The 12,785-nt window shown below is 37.1% G+C and overlaps 1 protein-coding gene, 1 non-coding gene and 2 pseudogenes across 2 annotated transcripts; 1 reads left to right on the top strand and 3 right to left on the bottom strand.

The window, feature by feature from the left end:
- Positions 1-55: 55 nt before the first annotated feature.
- On the bottom strand, positions 56-2,097 carry LOC113493840 (proteasome subunit beta type-3). Its single transcript, XM_026871870.1, has 5 exons — positions 1,986-2,097; positions 1,511-1,716; positions 1,117-1,285; positions 661-789; positions 56-219 (listed from the first exon to the last, which is right to left on the bottom strand). Exons 1-5 carry the CDS (start codon positions 1,986-1,988, stop codon positions 109-111), a joined length of 618 nt encoding a protein of 205 aa, XP_026727671.1. The 5' UTR covers positions 1,989-2,097; the 3' UTR covers positions 56-108.
- Positions 2,098-2,880: 783 nt separating this feature from the next.
- Positions 2,881-4,207, bottom strand: LOC113493838 (annotated as a pseudogene).
- Positions 4,208-4,518: 311 nt separating this feature from the next.
- Positions 4,519-4,590, bottom strand: Trnad-guc. The gene has a single exon. It is a non-coding gene; the product is annotated as a tRNA-Asp (tRNA).
- A 1,719-nt stretch (positions 4,591-6,309) lies between these two features.
- Positions 6,310-7,686, top strand: LOC113493837 (annotated as a pseudogene).
- Positions 7,687-12,785: the final 5,099 nt, after the last annotated feature.

The following is a 12,785-nucleotide window of genomic DNA, read 5'->3' as shown; positions in this document are numbered from 1 at the left end:
AATCTATATAAAATCTCTGTATATAAGGCCTAAGGAATCACAAAAACAACATAAATTTAGTGAATATTTTATTAAGAAAAGCTCGCGACCGGCCGACATATCTTAAACCTAGTCCATCCTCGTCTTGACGTGCTTCTCCGTGATCTTGTCCTTCTCTATGATGTAGACCACCGCGCCCCAACCGGAGATCGCGTCACGGTCGGCTGCGTTTACTAGTGCCTGGAATATTCACAAAGTTGCTTATAAATAAATGACAAAGATGGGTCGATAACATATTAAAGGTTTCAGGTCGAGTTTGGATGAGGCTAGCACAGGAACGTAGAAATTGGTGCGAGAATGGGGAGGCCTTTGCACAACAGTGGGAGGACAAAGGCTGTGGATGATGATATGACAAAAAAAAATACAACTTCTGCTGTAAGGACTTAGTCTTATCATCACATCAGGTTTCAAAAATATTCAAGAACCACTGACACCCAGTCTTAACCAAGCTTTTATGTGGCATAACAGACATGTTTGTTCTATACAGGAATCAAAACAGTAACAGTGAACTCAGTAATTGGTGCTGTCTACTAGTTTGTTTTAATAGACAGTGTTCCACTATTTCTTATGCTATCTCCTAGAAGATTAAACTGATAATTTGAGTCAGTATTAATGATTTACCTGTGAGATAGTTTCAAACAGCTCATCAGGGGACAGGTTGGGCTCCCACAGAGCTTCACACATACCATACAACTGTTCTGAGCATGTTCCCGACACCACAAAGTCTTCAGGCTCATTGGGGCAGCCAATCTGTGAGCAAATTTTGAGTTCAATTTATTATGTTAAGTGCAGTCGAAAACAAAAACCAATATTAAGAAAAAATATGATGAACTGTTAAATCTTTTGTTTCCTCACATAATATTACAGCAGCTTTTTATTAAATTTTATAATGCACATTTATTTTGATGATGTTTTTGTTAGTCAACTAATCTTGCTGACCATTTACACAGTATTAAAAGTTTAGAAGGGAACATGAACTGCAGTCTTATGGAATTAATTTTGATTCAAAACATGATTGCCGCAATGATTCAGCAATTTGAAAAATAATACAAATTCTTAATTTGTGGATTATCTTACCAGATCCATATTGCAGACATAGGGCTGGTTATCATAGGGGTCTAGCCCGGCAATGACTGGCTCAATGAAGTAGGGTCCAAAGCGCCTCTCGTACAGCAGGTTGGAGAGCATCGCGGAGAATGTCTTAGGCCTCATCATTCTGTTCTCTTTTAACTCATAAAGGTTCATTCTGGAATGAAATAAAAGTTTGAGTGAGTTTTCTTTTTGTTAAACTTTATACTAAAATATTAGTAGCTATTGTGTGTACAAATAGAAATCATTTTGTAGAGAGCATTGTTTTAATCTTTTCAGGTTCATAAAGACAATAATGCTGGTCCTGTGATGTAGGGGAAAAAAAAAACAGCTTGACAATGAGCTTATATAGTTGTATAATTATTTGAAATTGTATACATACCTGAATTTTAATCTCTGGAATACTGTTTGTGTATCAGTAGCTAAGCCGGGGAGGCCGACGTATAGCGTGGGACCCATCTGATACACCTTCGGGAAGTTAGTTGATACAGTTTGAGCTTGAATACCAAAACGTTTGTCTGTTGCGATGGCCACGCAGTCCTTACCCTTCATGGCGACCACGGCGCCGCCGTTATACGCTAAAATAGACTGGAAACCGACAAGACGAATAATTGCAAACAACTTTTTTTAACAAAACAAATTCTCGTTTATGTCCCCAAGGCTACTATCATTCAATAATCTGGTTAGATGTGAAGACAAATAAGTAAAGTATCGTTTAATTCACGATATTCTAAATCAAAATAGAAATTGTGCTTTGTAATGTTCGTGATGCTATCATAACCAATGTTCTCATAAAATACACAGTTTCTTGTAGCAGAAATGTATTATTGTGATTAGAAATGCGAAATAATACATACCATTTTGCTTTATGTAAATAAATCCAGCTATTTTAAGTAAAAACACAGCAATAAACTTTATACGGGAAACCGAAAAAGTGACAATTCATCGGCGACAATTTGACACAGATTAAAAAGTAAATTAAAAGTTGCCATCGCTAATAATTTTTATATTTACATTTTTACTTCAACCACAGAATAGAAGAATGACTTTGAGAATTCGCTTGGTTTTTAATGATTTTTTATATCTGCGATTTAACATTCAGGAGATACTTATTTTAAGGTAATCATTAAAAAAGCTGTCGAAGTTTTTTTTCTCAACGCTATTTGCCAATATATCAATTAATATATTCTATATTGTTAGCCATTAGTGTCCTACTGCAGGACAAAGGCCTCCTTTCTCTCCTTACAATTATCTAGATCTATGACTACTGTCCTCGAGCTGCTCCCGGGTTGTACGGGTACGCGTTCTTCTGAGCCTGTCGCGAGGTTTAACAAATAGTGAAAGGACCGCTACCGCTCTCATTTAAGAATAAACTAATGGGCATTCTTTCCACCCTTAGCTATGGAGACATGGTCACTGACACATTTTTAAAAGTGGGGATCAGTCAAGAGCTATGGAGTACATAAGACTAAGACGGAGCCCTGAGGTCTCGAGGCAACAAAGGAGTGGTGGCCCCCAAAATTTATCGAGTTTTTTTTTAGATGCCTACTTTGGTGGTGGGCTCCTGGTCATAGTGGGCCCCTAGGCACTGGCCTAAAGTGCCTTATGGATAATACGGCACTGCCAAACTTAAATGGAATTGGGGTAGTTAATTAAAACAATATTACACAGTGCATTGTAAACAATATTGAATTTACACAAAAACAATATCTTTTTGTAAAGGTTAAAATAATAACTCAAAATAAAACAACATTTATTAGGTATGCTCTTTATTATTTGAAATATTATGCTAAAGTAGTTTCTCTCGTAATTCTTTAGCGTAAAGATCTAACCTACTTGTCATGGGAAATCCCCACTGGTCCTTTACTTGACGACAGAGGTTTAAATCCATTTTGACAATAAGGAGGCCGTCTTTGTCCCTCGATAATCCAGGAGTTCTGCATCCATTTGGAGCAGTTACATAACTGGAACCGTAATAGCTCCTTGCAACGTCTTTATTTTCATCTGTAGTAAAATGTTCAATTCCTACTCTATTAATACTACAACAGAAGTATCCATTAGCGATTGCTGCGTTGCGAGCTTCTATTCCCCAAAATGACTCGCCAAAATCAGGAGTTGTTGCTGCGGGATTGAAGACTATTTCTGCTCCATTTAGCGCAAACATTAACCAATTGAATGCGTGATGACGACCGTAACAAATGTTTACAGCAATTTTGGCAAACTTCGTTTCGAATACGGGATGGCCGATGTTGCCAGGCGCATAATAAGACGTCTCGCTAAAACTTCCAACACTGGGCAGATGATTCTTTCGATGTTTTCCCAAGTATTCTCCATCTGCGTTTATTACTACAGCGGTGTTCCACCAAACACCTTCGTCATCCTTCTCCAATATCGGTGATACTATGACCATGTCGTATTTTTTGGCAAGTTTACTGAGGAATTGAGTGCTGTGTCCTTGCTCTGCGCACTCAGCAAACTCTTGCCACTTTTGTTTTTCACGCGTACATAAGAAAAATGGCATGTTCCATGTCTCCTGTAAGCAAAGTATTTGAACGCCCTCTGCAGCAGAACTTTCTATAATCTTTTCTACTTTATCAAATATCGCTTTTTTCTGCAACACTATCGGTTCATCTGTTGGTAAAACAATGGAATGCTGAATTAAGCCAACTTTAACAATGTTTGGAGTTCTAACCTCTTTCGCCGCGCCAAATGAAAAAGCTGCAACGTCGAATCCATGTTTCTTGCCTTCCTCCAAGGTACTTGCCTTAAGTTGAACTTCACAATGATCAATTCTTCCATAATGTATTCTATTAAACTGTTCTAACTGTTTAGAATCGAGTTTGTTCTTAATGATTTCGTCTAAATTTTGAACCGGTTGGGTGTCCATGTTTAAATGGAATGGCTATAAATCCAAAGATACTATAAACAAATGATAAGTTGCGCAATGCTATGTGCGATGTAAATAAGCGTGGTGTGTGTAACTAATCGATGTTAAACATATGGACGCGCGACTCGTTTTGAATCAACACTGTCTTATTATTCAAGATAAGTAAACAAATTAAAGACTCGTCTTCATGTCTCTATGATACTTGTTACTAAACTGATAAAGTTTTAACGAATAACAATGTTATGACGTTCCTGTGTTAAGTCATTTTTAATTATGTTTAACTAAACTTGCACTGATAAGCTTAATGTGGCAGAATAAGCTAGTTGCCTTAGCTTCAGCTCCTATATTTTGATTAGAATCCTTAGAATTTATTTCACGTTGTGTGAATGATTTCATTTATGGTTTATAAATAATTGTTAATATTCAAATGAAAAAAAACCAATGTACTGGCATTATTCAACTTTACGTTTGTAGGTGTGCCAAAAAAAAAACGCAAAAAGATTCTCTCCGGCGGGGAATCGAACCCCGGTCTCCCGCGTGACAGGCGGGGATACTTACCACTATACTACCGAAGACTTGTCAATGATGTCTAAATTAGTTAAGTAATCATTACAATGTTTTAGTTAGAGTAGAAACGTACTCCTTAAAATATATTTAAACTAGCTGTTGGCCGCGACTTCGTCCCCGTGGGTAGAAGATATAAGTTATGATTTAGGTATACCTGCCCGGTTTTTTTCACATTTTCCATTATATCTTAGCCCCTATTAGTCGCAGCGTGATGGTTTATAGCCTAAAGCCTTCCTCGATAAATGGTCTATTCAACACAAAAAAAAAATCAATTTGGACCAGTAGATCCTGAGATTAGCGCGTTCAAACAAACAAACAAACAAACTCTTCAGCTTTATATATTAGTATATAGAAGTATAGATTAATAACTATAAATATACATTCGTAAACACAACTAAAATATGTCATATCGTTATTTTTTTCATAGAAATGTTTTAAATGAGATCAATAACATTTAACGTGTTTATTTATCACATCATTGCCGTCACCTAGTGATAATTAATTCACTTTTACTAATAATGTATTCACTTTCGTAAATTGCATTTATGTAGCGATTAGCGTCACGAAAATAATTATACGGAGTAACTGAACTCCCTAACAGTATTCATAGATTTAATGTAATATTTGTTTCTCATCTTCAAATTTGCGTTGGAAATCCGGGACATCCAAAGTCCACTAAATTCCGAAATTTTCCTTGCCCTGGCTAGGTAGGGCGAAGGGAAATGATATTCCGGACTTTTATTACAAAACTAGCGATGACTGAGGCTATGGCGTGGGTTATCGCTGTAAAGCATAATCCTGTTTCTTATAACTGACAATCTTAAGTATTTTTGGCTGAAAGTGTAACAGACAAACTTACATTCACATTTATATTATAAATAAAAATAAGTCATCAGGGTATGTCACCCTTCCCCGTAAGCTGTCGATTGTCAAAAGAGTATTTAACAAATATCGTACGCCGTCCATTAGATAGTTGACAAATTGCATCAAAGATTAATCTTATCCAGTAGCTGATCTGGTAGCCAGAATAGATATCATTTTAACAACCTATTTCGAGCCTAGTTCTAAAGCTGCGGTCTGCGGGTAACTCAATGACAACGGCATATTGTTGCATTGACCACAATATCGGATACTTTTAGACAATATTCTTAGATGGCATAGATACAAATGTGATCCGTGTCCAATTACAGAAAAAAAAACACTAAAAAGGTACGAGTGTAAATAAATTTCGATAGCAGTAGTGTTAATCAAAAACGTACTTAAAAGTACAAAATAATATGTCCAAAATAGTCATTTGTTTGACGCCTTTATGTATATTTGTACCCACTTACCTAAATTCATAGCTTATTTGATTTATCGTAGCTTAAATTGACATTCAAAGTTAGCGACACACTAATGAATTGGTGTGGTAACGTAAACATACGGTTACTGTGCGTCGAGAACTAATCTACAATCAAATCATATGATCGAGAAAACATTACTTAGGAGTAAAAAATAAATATGTTGTTACCATCGTATTGTAATCGATCCCTGCTTAGCATAACTTTGCCGGTCACGTAGCCAACTTGAAGATAACCAAATATTTTTCACACTGGGGCTCGAACTTATCGCGAAGGGTCGAAGGTCGTTCACAAACAGTCGGACCACACAGATAAAACAAACCTAACTACGGTCAATGCATCACCGACAATCTCAAAGGTATTTAAGCGCCGTGAACAGACTGAAAAGCGCAGTCGGCATCGGCAGACACAACGGATAACACTTACCGATATTCAATAATCAATTTATTAAAAATTAAAATGGAGAACGAAACCCAAAGCTTCGAGGCCATCGTCAACAACAACCTGAGCGGCCACGATCTTGAAGAGTTCAACAGAATCCACTTCGGAAGGAAGGATAATTTGGAAGTCAAGCTAAAGGAGTCCTCCATCGCTGCTGCAAAGGAAGCCGACTTTGAAATCGCTGCCTATGCATTCCCCGCCAAGAAGGAGCAGACCAGACCCCCGAGGATCGTGAAGGTGGGTGTTATTCAGCACTCCATCGCCGTGCCCACCGACCGTCCCGTCAACGAACAGAAGAAAGCCATTTTCGAAAAAGTCAGGAAGATTATCGATGTCGCTGGACAAGAAGGAGTCAACATTATCTGTTTCCAAGAGTTATGGAACATGCCATTTGCCTTCTGCACGAGGGAGAAGCAGCCCTGGTGCGAGTTCGCGGAGTCAGCTGAAGATGGCCCTACTACCAGGTTCCTGAGCGAGCTGGCTGCGAAGTACGCCATGGTATTCGTGTCCTCTATCCTCGAGAGGGACGAAAACCACTCAGACATCCTGTGGAACACAGCTGTGGTGATCAGCGACACCGGCAGCGTTATTGGCAAGCACCGCAAGAACCACATCCCGAGGGTCGGAGACTTCAACGAGTCTAACTACTACATGGAGGGAAACACTGGCCACCCAGTGTTTGCGACCAGGTACGGTAAAATCGCTGTGAACATCTGCTTCGGACGTCATCACGTGCTGAACTGGATGATGTTCGGGCTCAACGGCGCGGAGATTGTCTTCAACCCGTCGGCTACCATCGCCGCTGAAGCCGGCAGCGAGTACATGTGGAACATCGAGGCTAGGAACGCCGCCATCACTAACTGCTACTACACGGCGGCCATCAACAGGGTTGGGTATGAAGAGTTCCCTAACGAGTTCACGTCAGCTGACGGCAAGCCCGCCCACAAGGACATCGGCCTGTTCTATGGCTCCAGCTACTTCACCGCCCCTGACGGCGTCAGGTGCCCAGGTCTGTCCCGCACCAGGGACGGTCTTCTGATCAGCGTCATGGATCTGAACATGAACAGGCAGATCAAGGACAGGCGCTGCTACTACATGACCCAGCGCTTGGACATGTACGTCAACAGTCTGAGCAAGGTGTTGGAGCTGGACTACAAGCCCCAGGTCGTCTATGAGACCGAGAAGTAAACAAACCATTCAGTATACGCTTACATATAACGAACCCCCGCGATGTTATTTTAATCAATATTTATACGAATAATCATTTCCCAGTGGAAACATTGTGAATGATACATGCCTACATAATAAAATATTTACAAACAATCCGTTTTTTAATTACCCCAGATAATAATTAATTATACCTCCCGCGATTACTAGTCGAATATAGAAAAACATGATTAGGTCAGTAGGTACCTAACTATGTTTGTTTTTGTTTGGGGCTATAAATGCCTTATAAATTATTTAAGAGTAAAATAGTCAGATACATATTATTATGGACAATCAGGCATCACAATTGTCCAATTTTGCAATCCTGAATATTGGCCTGAAAATACTCTTCTCAAAATTACATCTGTAAAACAATAATGTTAAAACATATATTATTATACCTACCTCATAGAAAAAAATAGTTGTGCATGGCTTGAATTAGACATACCAGTGTCACATGACGGGAAAATATTTGCAGAATTCATATTTGATTGATTAATACGTATAGGTACATAGAGAATTTGCGTATTCTTTTTTTAAACCTGTATAAATATTTCACTTAGACTGGTTGGAATACTTAGATAAAGTTCATATCGGTTGCGTAGGGCAAGGTGAGTTTATTAAATAATAAATGGCCGAACTCAATGCCCTTGCCGATCTGTGACAGTTAAGAATAGAAAGAAAATAATTATTCATTTTAAGAATTTACTGAATTGTCTTTTTCTGGCCTTTTTTTAACTTATGTTTTTTAACTTATTATATTTGTTTATTGTTTATGATTATGAATAATATGATGATATCATATTATTCATGATATAAGTTTTTAATCATTTCATTTAACTTAACAGTTTAAATTAATATTTGACCTTTGTAAATGTAATTTAATTTTAATTCTTTGAATGAATCAAACTTTCTTATGCCGTTCTTCTGCATTTATCACAGATTTAGATATGGATTTCGGAGTTCGACCCACTACTGTCATGGGGAGAGCCGCCCTTAACTCCTCTTTTCCACAAACTTGACAAAGATTATATCGATTTCTACCTCTAGGTAACCTACTACCTAATATTGAGTATAATATGTTTTAAAAGGAGCAATCCTTTTATGCTTTCAAAGGAATGTTGGAAGATTCATTTAAGACGAGATATGATGATGACATATGTTATTTCATTGAAATAATACATTTCAAAATAAACTAAGACCCTTATAGATTACTCCACCTAAGGAATTTACCAGCCGGACGTGCAAAGGTTTTCTATATCCATAAACAATTGCCACACACAGCGCATTAGAAATCCCTGATAACTTATCTGAATAGCTTTCTTTTGTTACAGACATTAGCATAATACCTCATTAATAGTCTTAATTAGGCATTATCGAGTGTTATCTAATGTTTATAGCTGGATTAACTGGTAAGTTTATAAGTGACATCTGTCCATAGATTACGGGAAACTTATGATTTGTTTGGGTCTGTGGTGTAATTAAAAATATTGGAACTGTCTCTACTAGTTTACAAAATAATATATGCATCTGATAATTAAGACACAAAATGTATGATATTTCAGTAGCATTATTTTGAATGGAAGACTAACTTATCTTTAGACGTATTCTACCCGTGGAAGTTACCTAATTCATTGTACCTTAATAAATTATTTTCAAGATTTTTCCTTTTATTTTGTAGAAGCGTGTAAAACTGTTTGTGTGATTGAGTTTATAGTATGCTTATTTAACAATACTATTCCTAATGTTGGGCACCTGACAGTGAGCGGTGCTTCCTCAGAGTAATTACGAAAGTAAAAAGTGCCGGCAAAGTACCAAACTTTTCCAGAGGTAGGTTACCTTTGAAAATGTATGTCGGCACTTGGCATCGAACCTGTACCTCGTGCTTACAAATCCTGCAAAAACCACAAATCCAACCAAAACATTAATAGTGTACCTAAGTAACGTAAAAACTTTGAACGATCGTAAAGCGCTTGGCTACAAAAACAATATGATTCAACATGTCTAAGACGCAGTTTCCCTATTTTTTTAAAACAAATAAACGCCATACCACACAAACAATTATAAATCACTCAGTTCCACGTAATTGATATGCGTTTTACAACTGGTACCATTATTATAGATGAATTCTAATGCAGTCAGCCGGTTAGTTAAGTACCGGTGTATTAGCAGTCTAGAAAGGTCCAGTTATGTGGGACGAATACCTTATTTGTTGGGCGTCGGTTGAAGGACGGACAGGGTACAGGGTCGGACTGGGTTTAAAGGAACGGGTTACTTCTTACAAGACAGGGAAACTCGAAACTAAACGGAATGTTTTTTATGGAGTTAGGATAAAATCGGAACTATATTACTATCGGAACTAGATAACTATACTACTGAGACTCTGCTGTTTGTCTGTAAGTCCATCGCAAGGCATGTATCTCGTGAACCGTGATAGCTAGATAGATGAAATTTTCACATATGATGGACTTCTGTTGCTGTTATAATAACAGTTACTAAGAGAATATCAAGATGATTGCTAATGCTTTACACTATTCTAAAAATAAGAATTTGCTAGTGAGTGACAAAAAAGCTTGAGAGTTTATACACAAATTTATTGAAGACATAAACGGTTTGTTTTCCTTTAGTTTATTTGTACGGTACACTCAGTATCGCACTTATTACATTTGGTAATCTTAATTGTAAATGTTAACAAAGATTTTGAAGCGTGCTTTTTTTTATCTGAGTTTAAACAGTTTAGTCCACGATGGTAAGCAAGATTGTTTACCTCTTTTATTTTTCAGCCTTAGCCTACGAAGTAATGGAGTACATACCATATAACCAGTTCACCCCTGGAGCCTCAGGACATATAACATGAAAACAACTACTTGTCTAAACAAGTTAATTCACTCTAATTATTCCATAAGAGTGGGTATTGTTAAATATTTAGATACAGGAAGCTTTAGTCAGATTAATTATCATAAACTTGCTAATGTACGCATAAATAGAAGTTGCCAAAAGATGGCCAGATATAGGTAATGTTTACGGTTTTCCATGCGTTACTAAGGGCTTGTGTTTTTGTTTTTTTTTACATGTATAGTCGTGATGAGGTGTTGAGCGATTCTGTTTTTATTGTATGAGGTTTACAATGAAATACATACTTGGGTTCTTGTTTCAAAACATTTTAGTCGAGTTTCATTTTTAAACTGAGTTTATAGACAAAAATAATTATGTATCCGTTTCGAGAATTTCTGTTATGAAATTTCCATGTAGGGATTAAGTATAACTGGGGTATTTTTAAACAGAAACACATTTTTCAAGCACGCACTAAATACAGCACAAAGTTCCCATATAAAAACACAACAAAGTAATCAGACAACGAAGAACAGAATAGTTATTTTATGGATTCTGAAGTCTGTAGTCTCATATCATTACGCATATCAAAAAAATCCCATAGAACTTTTTTACCTAACAAAAGCCTATATATCTGGCAGGCCCAGCCTCCCACTTAAAACCCGTGGAGTACAGCACTACACATCTCAAGCTGAAAGCTCCGACACTCGCGAACATCGTAATTCCTCTGTAATTTTCTCACTCGAGAGATGCCGCTAATGTGTTGCTCTCGCGATTGTCGCGCCATCTAGTCTTCGACACTGCAAACTATTGTATTCACATACCACCACTCTTATAACGTAGACGTAAAGTTGAGTTTGGCGTGTGTTGGAGCTATACCAGTTTGTAGAACCACTACTTTCTAGAGCACTTGTGGAGTTGCAGCCCGTGACATCCATTACAATAATGATGTCTTTGCGATAGGGTTGGCGCTTGCACTTAAAGGAACAGATTAATATAGAATTCTCAGAATCTTTTAATGCTTAGGAATAGTTAGTTTACTAAATATCTGTACGCGTATCAGTACGTATTAAAACAATACCTTTATTGCATTAAAAAATTAAGAAAAAAATAGTGCAATATCAAAGGCATGAAGCTTACTGGTGTCAAGAATTCAGGCAACATTAAACCTTAATATTATCCACGTTCGAAGATATCGAGTGAAAATCATCTAACTACACATTTATTAAATGAAATAGTAAAAGCAAGTGAGTAAAACTAAAACAATCCTAAAATGGATCCCTTAATCACTATAAGTTCTATTAATATTATTTACCCGACTAGTTACGGACACAACCGAAGTCCACAGCATCAGCTCTTGGTTAAAGACTCTGGTAAAGTCTGAACAAGTTGTAACTGTGCGTAAACCGTTTCACTTTTTAAATTTTACAACTTTTTTTTACTTCCTCTTTAGAGTTGCCAGCCCTGCGTCATAACTGGGTTGCGTGTAGTGTCACCGTAGTGTCGGCGGAAGTCACGGGAGCACCCGCGACACAGACACATAAAGTGCACTTTTATATCGCGGCTACTGGACACTTATACTTGGGTAGTTATAGTTATTAGTACAAATAATATTCATCAAGTATTCGGTGTGGAAACAATTTGATACTATAACTATAGTATATTCAGAGTTTAAACCAGTGAATATAATTTTTAGCTCTATCGTACCTACACATGGAAAATGTGTGTAAATATTAGTCTTTCTAAAATAGGTAAATTACATAATTAATATTCGTTTTTATTGTTTCAAAGAATAACCCCATTACGCTGTTAAGGTGAGTCTATAAGTCATCCGCCCGTTCGTCGTCAAGCGTGTCGCATAAACCCTGATAGCTAGACTATCACAGATTTTGAATTTAAAAAAGCAGTAGAATTAGAAAACGGACAGCAGTTTTAGGAATACAAAAATCATATATTTTTCAAATAATATGCGTAGGAATGCCACATTTCTCAGTGGATTCTCAGTGATTCCCAATTAGAGTCTCAAAACAAACAGGCCTCGCAAAGTCATTTTTAATTCGATCAAAAACAATAAATGTTTCGTCGGTTTGTTTGTCGCCGCGCGTAATTAAGGCCGTTGCGTTCCTCGTGAAACATGGCCGCGGTTCCGTTTCCGGCGGGACTTTTTTAATTTTTCATTTACGACTGGCTGTTTCAATTTTTCCTCTAATTTCTCATTAAACTTAGCTGCACGTTTGGCCCGGGGGTTTATTTTTAAAAATGTAAATTAGAAGCGCAGATAATTAATGCGATGATTTGTTTTCTTTTGGTAATTAATTAGTAATTTTAGATTTGAATTTTCAAGTCACCCTATAATAGTGTAATCAGGACATAAATTTTAAAAC

The sequence above is a fragment of the Trichoplusia ni genome, chromosome 5, assembly GCF_003590095.1.
Source record: "Trichoplusia ni isolate ovarian cell line Hi5 chromosome 5, tn1, whole genome shotgun sequence".
NCBI lineage: Eukaryota > Metazoa > Arthropoda > Insecta > Lepidoptera > Noctuidae > Trichoplusia > Trichoplusia ni.
The sequence above is the reverse complement of the archived record's forward strand: the minus strand, read 5'-3'. Positions and strand labels throughout refer to the sequence as shown.

Coding starts and splice junctions, on each gene's coding strand:
- LOC113493840 (XM_026871870.1), bottom strand. Junction 1,286..1,510: donor TTCCAGAGATTAAAATTCAG/GTATGTATACAA, acceptor ATTTCATTCCAG/AATGAACCTTTATGAGTTAA. Junction 220..660: donor TGTTTGAAACTATCTCACAG/GTAAATCATTAA, acceptor TGAATATTCCAG/GCACTAGTAAACGCAGCCGA.